Below are 13661 nucleotides of genomic sequence, written 5' to 3' on the forward strand. Positions count from 1 at the left end.
ATCATCACCGATCTAGAGCAATGCTATAAAAAGCATTAAAAAGTCTCGCTTAAGTGGACGCTTATGCATTTGGAGGCACAGAACTACTTTGCTCGGGGCCAAAGTGCCCTATTAAGTGGTTGTATCACTTTCTTCTGGATAAAAACATGTTCAAAAGCGACCATCGGGAAAAATAGGCATCAAGGTCACAAAAGTGGCCAAGAAACTTAATCCGCATCCTAATTCCAAATTCTAATCCAAATGTTGCTTCAGCTACTCTGCATCTTCCTCTCCTTTTGTTCTTTCTCCTTCTCTCAAAACTTTGTCCCTGTCTCCTCTCAACCTTGACTTTGACCATTGACTTCACCCAACGCCGCCTCCTCTCAACTAGTGACCTTGTCATTAACCTTCAACCTCATCCACCGCCTCTTCCCTTCAATATTGTTTTGATGCCTTTTCCTAAAAAATCCTAAACGCCATCTTGTCGCACCTTGCTTTGTTTTTCGCTTTCAACAACTTTGGTCTAAAGACTTTAGGTCCAAACGAACAAAAAAAATTAATAAAGTCTAAATTTAAATTCATGAAGAGGACATCTTTGCATAGCACTATACGGGAAAAGATTGCTCTGACCCTATATAGAGAGTTGTGCATATTAGGCTAACCTTTTAAATGCAACAAACGAAGGATAGAAATTAACAAAGTCAAAATATCAATAAAACATAATGGAAAATGGTAATTCAATGCGAAAAGCTCCAGTCATAACAAGGTTTGGGATCTCTAAAGTAGGTAGTTTCCCCCCAACAAAGTAGAAGGATTGATTCCTCATTAAAAAAAATCCTTCTCAATATTTTTTCCTCCCCTTCTCAATTTCTATTCTCTTCTAGGACAGCATATGAAGCAGGATGAAGGATACAATTAGTAATCACTCTCTCAATGAATTTATTCCCTCCCTCCTATGTCCGCCTCTTCATGTTCTTTTTTATTCCTCTTAACAATTTTGTGGCACCTATTAAGTATAAACAGTATCTAGTTAGCTAAATAACACCCTTCCCATAACATTCCACCTAGCATCTTTTACAACCTTATAACTAAAATGAAAGGGAGCATGTATCATTATCATACCCAATAAGGAATAAAACTCAATCAGCTGAATACGCATGCACGCAAGCTCACGCACGCACGCACGACACGCAAGAGTCCACACACCTGCACCCACTCGCATGCACGCATCCACACATGCACCCATCCACACACATGCATGTATAGTTCTGTATGTATACACACGTATTGCAACTATAGACCCAACTTGTTGATTGCTACAGTTCACAGACTTCACATTTAAGTTTCTTCCATCATATTGAATGCTCTCACCCACATCCCTACCCACCCCTTACTATGTTGGTGTTTGGTCATCTCCGCATTAACCTCCATGTAAGCAAAGAAAAGAGATGGTATAAACCTACGTCTTTGTAATCAATTTACCATATATGAGTAACTTATCTCGATAACTACTCTTGAATTTTAAACTTGTTTAGTTTAATAATTTCCTTTAAACCTTAAAAGGAACATTTCTTGATCATCTCCTCTGTTTATGTTTTGATATTTTTTTCTTATATGTTGTTCAAAGAATTTTTTCTACTTTTCCTACAAATATTAATCCATCTATTATCGTTCTGTTCATCTCAATCAATTTAACGATGATTTGAAGATCTCGTTCAAGTTTTTAAATTCGAAAACTTGCTTTTGTATTCTCAATGGTTGATCTATTTTTGAAATAACCAAGAGAGGGGAAGTATTATTTGTGTTCCCTTACATCAATTTAAAAACATTGAATTATAAATTAAACTTGTGATTTTAAATATTTGATAAAAAAATAGTTTGTAACCATTAGATCAAATCCTATTGCCTAGAGTCATCTATATTTTTCAATTGAAAACATTGATCTCATGAAGAGGTGTTTTCCCCTTGCACTTGATTGTTGATAGGGTGTGAAATCCATGCATACTTTTCTTTTCCCAATCTCTTGACTTCCTTTTTTGTTTTGATAGGATCCCTAATCCTAATCAGATCAGAACCCGAAACACCCCCTGAATAGTTCTTCACAGATTTGTAGCCAATTACAAAACTAAATTGCAAGAGACTATGAATCTGAAACCATCAGGTCCAAATTTGATGAAGCCCCTGAACAATCCCAAAAACAAACCTTTCTGTAGAGCTGTTTAATCGCCTCTTGCTCTATAAACCCTACACTGCTTCATATCTTAAGCCCTCCACTACATTAAAAAACCCTTTATTATTCAGTTTCATCTCAACATATTCTCTATAAACACAAAATAACACATTTTTCAACAGCTTTTGGACAAAAAGTTTCAGTTCTCACTTTATTAATATAACAGTTCTTTAAATTTTTTTATTAACAGTTCATTCCACATATTTTATAACAGAATGAAAATGGAACATTGATAAAAGGCTCTCTAGAAATACATTTTCATCGTACTTTATCAACAAAATTCAGTTGTCACTTTGTTATTATACCCATTGTTTTTGTTTCTAACAATTCCTTCCAATAGTTTATAACAGAACAACATTAGAACGTAGATAAAAGCAAATGGTAACAGGTACACTGCATGGATCTTTCCAATTTTATAAAAATAAATACAAATGGGAATTCACAAACCAGTTCTAAAAATGCATGAAAGTTTCCAATATGCGACTATCCTAGTACAGTAATAGGTATAGTGCCTCCAGTTTGTAGTTTGGTCATTCAGAAAATGCTGAAAACAAATTTCCGGATCGATCATTTAGCAATTGGAATTTATGAAACTATGTTTCATAGATCGCAGAGACTTAATGGAATTTATGAAATTATGTTTCACACGATCGCAGAGACTTAAAAGTTGCGAGTAAGTTGCAATCACATGGTAGATACATAGATGTAACAAAAAAGAGTAGGTCATTTAAACATTCGAATTCAACCAACTTACGGCAGCAGACCAAATTAAAGGATGTTGTTTTAGGGTTGTGCTGATGCTTAGGGCAGATATCAAGCATGTATGATGCTTCCATGAGATACGTCCAGCCCAAGTAGGCTCCCTTTCGTGAAGAAAGACCATAACAGGTTCGATATAACCTGCTCAAAAAGGGGAAAGGAGGTTTCAGAGGACAACAGTCGTGTATATGGAAGCAAAAAGGATTTAGCATTATAAAATAAAGAAAGAACTAAGAAATATCTCAGTTAAATTGATTTGCACATTGCAATATAAATGCTAGACAAAAGCAATGATTAGTAAATTTGCAATTCGAAAAGGAATTCTTAAGAAAGGGGTCAAGGTCAGAAAACAAGAAGAGTAATGGCATTAATACAATACAGTGCATATACATCTTTATCATTGAAACTGAAAATTCATGTCAGGAGGGTATATAATAAGTTGAGATGGATGAAAACTTGTGAGCAAGAACTTGTAGAAGCCTCCAGAGGAAGTGAATGAAGTTATATTATAACTAAATAACAAAGAATAATTCAAAAACCCAACTACTATTTGGGTCAGTAACTGTGGAAGTAAAATGTTCCAATTTTTGTTAAAAACACGGCCTAAATTAGAAATATGGAGAACTATAATTAAGAATCTTGAAATAGAGAGAATGAAGGCAGATGTTTGGAAATGAGATGCCAAGTACATAGGCTTATATGATGATAACCTAGTACCTTTATCCTTTTCGTGAAAGAGGGTGTTTTTCTACCATCTTGGAGCAATTGTAATCCTTCACAGAACCATCTATTTCCTAGGCAACCCTCTTGGATGTAGATCAAGCTCTAGAAAATTATCCAGCAGTATAGTTCGATGAATTTAATGATGTTCAATGGAACAATTATAGGTTGAACATATAAATAGTAAATTGAAATCTTGGGTACAAATTAGCGTAAGCTCTCAGAAATGCCAATTCCTACAATGCTGAGCATATGTAAACTGTATCAGCATGATGCATGATGCATGAAAAGCAGACACTAGGCAATAACAGCGCATCCATAATTCACTTAACTACTCACGTCCATACTTTGTATACAAAATATCACCACCCTTCAGAATGGACAACATACACATCAAATCACAAGCATAATTTAAGCAAAATAAGAAATATGTAGCTGTCGTACCATGTACAAATGTGAAATCTTTAACATGCTTCATATCCAACTCCCGCAAGTTAATTACATACGATGACTCTATACGAACTGCAGCAGTACTACCTCCCACGCTAGTAGGCTCATCATCTGTAACTAGTCCTTGGCCAGTCTAGGAAAAAGAAATTAACAAAATCATGAATAAATCATAGAAAACTTTAAGAATAGTAGAAGACAGCATCTTTAAAGCAACAAAAAAAATTCAAAAAATTAATGGAGAAAGAATATTGAGATTTAATTGATTTCAAGATTCTATGGGTCCTTTCAAGAACTAGCTCTTGTGACCTACTAAAACTACTGCCACAGCCGCCACCGCCACCATCCACTCACCCGGAAAAGGGAAAAGACGGAAAATTGATTAACAACTCTTTTCACTTACGGTAAGAATAACTTCAGAAGTATATTATTACAACCCCTGAAAGCATTGAGATTTTTTAAAGATATATATATAAAAAAGAATTAGCAACACCAGGATTGTGGAGTTATAAAACTAGCAAAATGAAGGACTTAAGAAAAACTATTCAAATATAAAAACTTGTGTAACATTTTAACTGAACTAGTAACGATTGGAGAAATCTGAATGCCTTTGATTATTAGATACACGAATATATATTTGTACTACTTTCAATTTTCAATACAAGACTATACATATCGAGAATGGTGTGTATAAGTATAACTGCTGTGAGTCTGGAACAGCAATAATCATTTACCAGGTTTTGTTAGCCTGCCATTGGTCCGACCCTCTAACCTGGGTACCCAAGGACTCTAACTCGGGACACCTGAGTCTCTAGCTGGCTGGGGTGACATCTGGGCCCCAGCCAAGCCTCGAATGGGCCCTGAACTGGCCTGTTGGTCATGCTTGCATGTCACTGAGCAATACTACTCCTATAAAGCATACTGATGTACCATATATCACCACATATCTTTAGTTCTACAAAGAGACACTAAAAAGGAAATTGCAACCTGAGCAGCCTTGAGAACTATCATCTGAAGATCATAGACAAGTGCTCCACCACATCGACCCAAGGGATCAGCCTTTACTAGAGGGCCCATAGCAAATGATTCCCTGCCTTTTTTCAGGAAAAGCCAATCTGGTCCTTCAAAACAATGCATTGAACTGAAAAGATGAACAATGAGATATAAGCAAGGAAGCATACTCCACAGAATAAATGCAATGGCCAAATAGCTATAGCAGAGAAATTACGTTAACCAAATGTTCTGCCACATTAAGAGTGACAGCATATCAAACTATCATAATGGTGAAATTAACATATATCTCGAAAACATAACAAGCCAAACACAAAAAGGGGTTGAAGAAAGACTGAAGATTGTCCACAGTATCCAACTAAAGAAGGTAGTACCTTTCAGAAAGATTACAAGAATTAACAATGCTAATAATTCTTTGAATCCTACTGTGACGCAGAAAGTAATGTGCTCGCACGTTATCATAACCTAGAACATCTTATGATTTCAGTTATTGCAATTAGGTGAGCTTGCAGGTGTCCATATAAACTATTATCTACTACAACAGAATTTAGGCACTTATAGAAATATCATCTCCTCAATCACTGGTAAGTGGTAACATGATGTACCAAAGGAATAACCGTATAGTTTGCAAACTAAGAAGACATAAAAACTCATAATATGAAATTTGCTACCAAGAAACCAGAAAGAAAGGACAGCAAGCTATGTTTAATATTACTCCTTGACTCAGCTTACCAAATAAGATGAATGAAGTTTAGAAATAATGTTTCTTTTGAACAGGAGAAAAGGAACTCTAAATATAGTTCTCTTTGCCAAACAAAGAGAAGATCATTGCCAATATATCATCATTACCTAGTGCGCAATCCATGTGTAGAATCATCATATTCAAGAACAGTAAGTTTGGCATCTTGAAATGCCAAAACTATTGAATCTCGTCTCTTACTTCGTTCATCTCCTCCCAAAGATAACACCGCCATGGATTGAACATTCCCATGCAATCTACAAACAAACCAAGATGCCAATTTATTAAAGAACTTCAAATACTACATATCAAGAATTTAATAAGAAAGACAAACTAAGTAACACAGCTGTAGGGGGAAATAAACAAGTTATAAGAATCTGGGACTAGCTTGATATGATTACAAATAGTGGTATGAATAACAATAAATAGCAGAAGAAATATCATAATAGAAGAGCCATGCACCCTATGAAGGAAGTCCAAAGCCCATTGGCATAAAAATGATTCACCAATATTAATGTAAAACAATAAATGTGGGGGGAAGCATACTGGTAGTGACATGCAAAAAGGAAAAAAAACTAAAAGTAATAGCAAACTTCTGGTATCATTTAATTTACAACCAAACAGATGAAGATGATGTATCCTCTAGGTGTTGACAAATAGCAGGAATAGAAAAATAAAGAACTTGTTCTACTATTTTTGGTTCTCTCTTCTTCTCAAAATAACCATTTAACCAAACATTCAAATAGCTTATATATTGTTGTAGAGGATTGATTTCTAAATAAAAATTTTATGCAATGAAAAGAATTCAATTCTTTAATTGAATGAAAATAACTATCAAATCAAATAACTAATATTCAGAAACTATTAAAATAACAAATCAAATCAATTATACGTGTATTTTAGTTTTCAACAAAATATTTAAAGGAAATGTACATCCAAATTTGGAGAAGAAAATTTGGATTTGGATTTGATGATCTTTCACAAATAAGTATGAACACCTCAATATTCAATTTAATTTGGTTCCAACACTACTTGCATCAGTCCCACTTGTAATGGTTACATTGCCGAACAAATTAATTAGGCAGATGCTCCTTGTTTTCTCAAACATGACAATAGGAAAAACAAAACAGTTCGGAGAAGAAACAACCAAATAAATACTAATAATCTTACAGCTCAAAAATGTAAATTATAAATGACAGGGTCCGATTGCTGGCCTAATTTCAACACTCCAAGTAGATGACGAATTCCTAAACCAAAAAAATTATAGACAAACACCAGGCTTGGCATAACTAACAAGAGAGTAATTAAACCCTTCCTTTTAGACTAGTATAAATATGAACACAAAGTTTTTTATGATTTGTAGTCCCAGTCCTTGAACCAATGCTAAGGCATCACATCATCAGCTATCCCACTTAAATTGTCTCAATCCTAGTTTCAAATTATTTCATTATCCCAATTTATGTTGTTTTGTCTAATTTAAATTTTCTTGATGGTTTAAAATTGTCCTAGAGAGCAAATTGTCCCAGTTGTCCCCAAATTATCCCAATGAATATCCCTCCTAAACAATGCATTTTGTGACCTTTATTGCACATGAACATACTATCTCAATAGATTCTCTCATATTTATTGGCTCATATAACCAAATAAGGGGTTTTTAAATATTCACTTATTGATTATGTAGGGTAAGGTTGAGCATCCAAGCAGTGCTACAAGGCCAACAACCCTAGAGGTCAAGCTTGCGAATCCGGAAATTTTCATATTGGCCTTCAAGTGAGAAGCATGATAGAAAGATTGATGCTTAACCCTAAAACAATAGCAAAGTATGACGAACCACAGGGGTGATGTCATTGAAGATTTGAAGGATATTGAGCATTACTATAACACAACCACTATGTTATAGAACTATAAGGATAGAAATGGTTGTGATGGACATCAAAAAATTGTAACAATCCAATAATTTTTTTTGTCTTAACTATCTAATAATTTGTCTAAAAAATCAAAATGTAAAGTAATTGCATGCATTAAAAGTTGGCCATTATTTAGTAGGATGTCAAAGCAAAGGGGTCTTTAGTCTTTGAATCAATAATGATGACGCAAGTAATGCCAAAAACAATCGTCACAAAAGGGATAACATTCTCTCTACAAAAAGAGAGGTACACACAACTAAACCCTAAATCTTTCGATTATTAGCTCTTAAAAGAAACAAACTAAAGCATTGAAGAGGCAAAGCGGGCAACGACCCCCGATGATCACATTTTTTTGTGTATAGATCTATGTGGAAGTGGTTGATTGCTTAGTCCATCCTATCCTAAAAACTCATTGTGATATATCCAAACAATCAAACTAAAGGACTCGAGCAACATTTCAATAGACATCTTCTGTGAGAAAGACTCCACATTCAGTGCTTTTTTTAAGTCCATATTCAATGGTCGAAATCAAATATCGTCAAAGCACATTTAAACAAGTCTCTAAAGAAACATTGGATAAGCAAGAATAACTTCATCCACTCGGACTAGTTCAAAACAACCATGCCAATTGCCAAATCAAACACCAAGAAGAATCCTACTCGCACCTTAAGGTAAAGACCTCTCGAAGGAGCTTTGCTACATGGACCCAAAATATGGGACCAATAAGGAGGACAAGTGAGGTGTCCCTCTCCTATGGCCAACTCATTATCCAATAGGAGGGGGACACCTCACTTGTCCCCCTATTGGTCCCATATTTTGGGTCCTTGAGGAATTTTTCCCTCTCGAAGAAGTCCCAGAACCGACACAATTGCACTCGTCACAATGGTGAACTTTGTCGTCCTCCGAACCGTGGTGTTGGAGTAGTTGGAATTATGGAGTCTCCTAGAAAAGCAAGGCAGGAGGTGCTCGCCTCTCTCATTCATTGCAAGGAACAAGGACATATCCGGATCTCTGATAGATAAAGAAAACCTTCCTCATGCTTTTTGATGAAAGGCTCTCTTTAGTGTCAGATTTCTATAAACTCTCTGTCCTTACTCCTTGTGATGTTAACCATGTGTACTCAAAGCTTGTTGTTATTGCATAGGCTGACAAAATAATGAAACCTTCAGACTTATATTCAATCACAATGAGATATTAGGATAAGGCCTAAAACATCACCTAAAGTGTAAACGTTCTTGTCTGGGAGAGAAAGGTATGCACAACTAAATCTCTCCATTGTTTATTTATCCTTCGATAGACTAAACTTAAGCATTGGAGGGGAAATGTTGGACAACCCCACCCCCCATCTCATCCCCACGATCACCTTCTTGTGAGTGCAATATAGATCCGCATAGAAACAATTGATTGCTAAATCTTTCATGGCCGACAACTTCGTTAGTGTGTGTTTGACAGATCAAACTAAAGAAATACGTGTTACATCTAGAAGCAACTCCCAAAAAAACCTCTTAGACAAGAAAGAGGCTAGAAGTTAAAGAAAGATGACAAATCTAGTATAAAAATAGACTCTAAGGCTAAAGGAAAAAATAAATCTAAAGGACCAAAAAAGAATTCACGACTTAGTAGGTTAGTTTGGCAAACTCCTCAAAACTAGGCCAGGATTGACCCTAGCACAGTTTAGAGATGAACTAGTTCGATTTTGATCTAATGGAGGGTGAATAAAAAAAAGAAACTAGTTTTAAGGGTCATTTTTGGCATAGGAGAAACTGGCCCAACTTTGGTCCGGTTTTTCCCAAACAAGTTTCTTCCAAAAAATGGGACCAAGATCAAACGTGGGCCCATTTTTAGGAGGCTGCCAAACAAGCCTATAGTAACACAACGTGAATGAAGTTGTTATATCCAACAGAACATGGCTAATTGACACTCCATCACATTTCTCCTATCACAAAATAGTAAAACCCCTTATCAGATGCATTTATGACCCATTTTTACCAAAGCAGGTTTACTTATCTACTATTTGAAGTATGAATGACTTCTTGTAAGTTCAGGATTTGAACGAAAACCCCGACCAGAAATTTTTTCTGGGTGGTCTAGAGGATCAATAATCATGTATTGGACATTTTGAGTTATTAAACAATGAATTAAGCGTTATTCAAATAAATTTAAATCTGGTTAAGGGTAACATATGCCGTCCAAAAAGAGTTGCCTCTATCCACTGGTTTTGCCAAATGTCTTAACCAATTCAACTTATATTGGCTCGAATTCCATCCTTTCTTACTAATTTCAAGCAATCAAATAGTTGGATTTAACAAATTGCAGTTCTGAAATAATCAAGCTAGGTGAACTGAACCTGTAATGGCAGACTAGCTCCAGGCGGGCCCCACGAAGCCCGTCCATGATGCCGCCCCCTCCTCGAGGCTCTATTGGGGCCTGGGAGACCCTGGCGTCGTCTTCCTGAACCCTAACGATGTAGACCTCGACCACATTGCCGGCAGTGACGACGAGGTTGGGGATTGGACCGATTCGTCGCGTTGGTGCGAAATCGGAGTCGAGGTCGTCGGGTTGCAAATGAGGGAGGATCACGGAGGCGGCGGCGTCGGCGGGAGAGTGAGTGATGAAGCCCGAGGCGCAGTTCTCGATGCCCGTAGGCCAGTGCATCATCTTGAAGGCAGCGTAGCTCATCCTGAAGAGGAAGGGTTTTAATTTCTAGGTTCGATAGCTAGGGTTTTTAGGGGAGAATAGGGGGGATAAGGGGAGGTTAAGGGATTAACCTGCAGGGATTGGCGGGATTTTTTAGAAGAGGGTTTTAGGGCACGAACCGAGATTTATCGAACGGTGTTTTGTGAAGGAGACGAGGGCAAGGTAACCGGACCTGGTTCGGGTCGGATCCTTCTGTTTTTGATGAACCAATTCGACAAAACACGAACTCGTGTGATTTTGGTGTTTTACTTGTTTCATGTTTTACTTGTTTCCACCGTATTTTTGACAAAAATAAAACACCATGCGTTTCGAAACCATGGTGTTTTTTAAGATAAATCATCCTCAAATAAAAAATATAATACTTATTTCAAAACACATTTTAGGTGTTTTAAGCTTGATGTTTTGGTTTTGAGTTTGAAAAATGTGTGAATATAATATCTAACATAATATATTAAATGTAATTAATATAGAGTTATTATCAACATGCTTATTATATTATATTTAATATGTTAAATGTATTATATAATAAATAAATAATAATAAAATATAAATAAACTAATAAAAAATAATAAATGTTATTGATAATAAATAATAATATAATAATATACTATACAATAAGATAATCACTATAATATTATTAATTTTTTAATAAATAAATTATAATGAATTAATAATTATATAATAGTAACATATTTAATAATAACATAACAATATAATAAGATTATTATAATAACATATTGTATAGTAAATATAATACAATATATAAAATATTAATATATTATGTAATAAATAATATAATTTATTATAAAGTAAAATAATTTATTGCTAACAAATGTTAATATAAAAATAATATATTCATAATATAAATACATTTATTTATATCATAAATACTAATATATTATTAAAGTACTATTAATAAACTCTAACATATTAAAAACTATAATATATTATATAATATTAATATATAATATAGTAATAATATGTTTTATACTAATGTTATAATGGGTCAAACTAGTGTTGACCAAAAATACTTAACATGGTGTTTTGAAAATATTTTAAGGTAAAAACACAACACCATGGTGTTTTTTTACAAAAACGCAACAAGTAAAACACCATGATATCCAAACGAAACCTAATGACAAATTTTCAAAATGGACCATTTTAGAAACTTAATTTTAAAAAACAACCCGTTTTAAAAAAATTGCCATTCTATAACTAGGTCGAAAGTGAAGAAAAACATTAAAAACTTCATGGGATTTTAAATGTCTTTAAGTTTAAGGCCTCATTAACAGTAACCCAAGCGCTAATGTGGGCTTAAACTTCACGGGATTTTAAATCCCGTGAAGTTTTTTATGATTTTTTTCACCATTTCCGACCCAGTTTTAGCCAGGTGATTGAAATTGGGTCGAAAATGACAAATATTTTCAAAATTTGTCGTTTTTTAAAAATATGTTTCTAAAGGGGTCTATTTTCAAAATTTATCCTAGAAGAAAATCCAGCAATAACAGGATATTAAAACTTGTATGACGAGACAATTAGACCAAAGTTTGAAAATCTGACTACTTTCTTCTTTTAAAAGTCATTAGAGCTAGCATGTGATGCTTATGTAGCTCCCTTAAATTAAATGTGTGTGGCATGATAGAGGATAGTATAAGAAATTAACTACCCTAAAAATTGATGCCTAACCAAATTTTACATCTTTTCTCCTCTCAATGTGCCTAGAGGGAGGGAGGGAGGGGGATAGAGATATCATAGAAAAAGTACAGAGATTCTCTTACATTGATGGTGGTGGGTGCACTTTCATCAACCTAGACTCATTAAGCCCGAAGTTGATAGAAGAAAGAGAAGGAAGCCTAAATTCAAAAGCCTTATTTTTCTGCCCTACTTTAAAATCCCTTTATTAGCAATGGATTCAACGCGGTTAACTATTACTACCATGTCACCTAAGCACCCATGAACTATCACATGATAGGCTACTAGAGATTTTGCTGCAAAAAATAATTTTGGGCCAAATTAACTTACAGTGCGAGTTTGAACACTCTATTATTGCATGGTTTTCTTTTAATACCAAACCGGTTTTTATGTGCTAATTATAATACCAATCTGCTGATTAAGCTAATTTTTAGCTTAATGTCTCATAATGAATCTAATAATCATACTATTAAGGCTCAGTTTAGATATCATGGTGTTTTACTTGTTTCCATGGTGTTTTGCTAAAAACAAAACACCATGCGTTTGAAAACCATTGTGTTTTTTTGGTTAAATCATCCTCAAACAAAAAACACAACACTTATTTCAAAACAACTAAAAGGTGTTTCAAGTTTGGTGTTTTGGTTTGGAGTTTGAGAATGTGTTAATATTTCTAACATAATATATTAAATGTGATTAATATAGAGTTATTATCAACATGCTTATTATACTATACTTAATCTAATATATTAGTAATATTTATTAAATAATATAAAAATGTAATAAAATAAAATATCTTATATAACAATATGATAACATATTAAATACTAGAATTTAATATGTTAACAATGTATTATATAATAATAAATAATAATAATAAATAAATAAACTAATAAAAAATTATAAAAAATTTATTGATAATAAATAATAATATAATAATGATATAATAATATACCACACAATAGTATAATCGCTATAATATTATTAACTTTTTTAATAAATAAACTGTAATAAAGTAATAATTATAAAATATTATATAATAGTAACATATTTAAAATAAAATAACAATATAATAATATGATAATAATTTATAATAATATATTGTATAGTTAATATAATATAATATATAAAATATTAATATATTATATAATAAATAAAATAATTTAATGCTAACCAATGTTAATGTAAAAATAATATATTCATAATATAATAATATTTATTTATATCATAAATTATTAATATATTATGAAATTACTATTAATAAACTCTAACATTATTAATAATATTATTTTATATGAATAATAATTTAATATTATATTATATTAATAATAGTATAATATTATATTATTATTAAAATAACATTATTATAGAAATATTAATATAATATATAACAATAACAAATTGATATACTAAAATAATTAAATATATAACTATTTGAAAATAATATGTAATAATTATAATATAATATAATTCATTAAGTACA

At 33.1% G+C, this 13661-nt stretch overlaps 1 protein-coding gene across 3 annotated transcripts in view; it reads right to left on the reverse strand.

The window, feature by feature from the left end:
• Positions 1-10638, reverse strand: part of LOC109837079 (cleavage and polyadenylation specificity factor subunit 1) — a 58216-nt gene extending 47578 nt beyond the window's left edge. For 2 of the 3 annotated variants that reach the window (XR_002246176.1, XM_020405163.1), the window contains exons 1-5: positions 10140-10638; positions 5996-6142; positions 5123-5276; positions 4133-4271; positions 2964-3109 (exon numbers count right to left, since the gene is read on the reverse strand). Coding sequence is in view for 2 of the 3 variants with exons in the window: in XM_020405163.1 (XP_020260752.1) it covers positions 2964-3109; positions 4133-4271; positions 5123-5276; positions 5996-6142; positions 10140-10471 (918 nt within the window). In the remaining variant the exon portion in view is untranslated. The remainder of the gene's footprint in view (positions 1-2963; positions 3110-4132; positions 4272-5122; positions 5277-5995; positions 6143-10139) is intronic. The other variant, XM_020405164.1, reaches the window with a different exon arrangement.

The sequence above is a fragment of the Asparagus officinalis genome, chromosome 4 (assembly GCF_001876935.1).
Source record: "Asparagus officinalis chromosome 4, Aspof.V1, whole genome shotgun sequence".
Lineage (NCBI taxonomy): Eukaryota > Viridiplantae > Streptophyta > Magnoliopsida > Asparagales > Asparagaceae > Asparagus > Asparagus officinalis.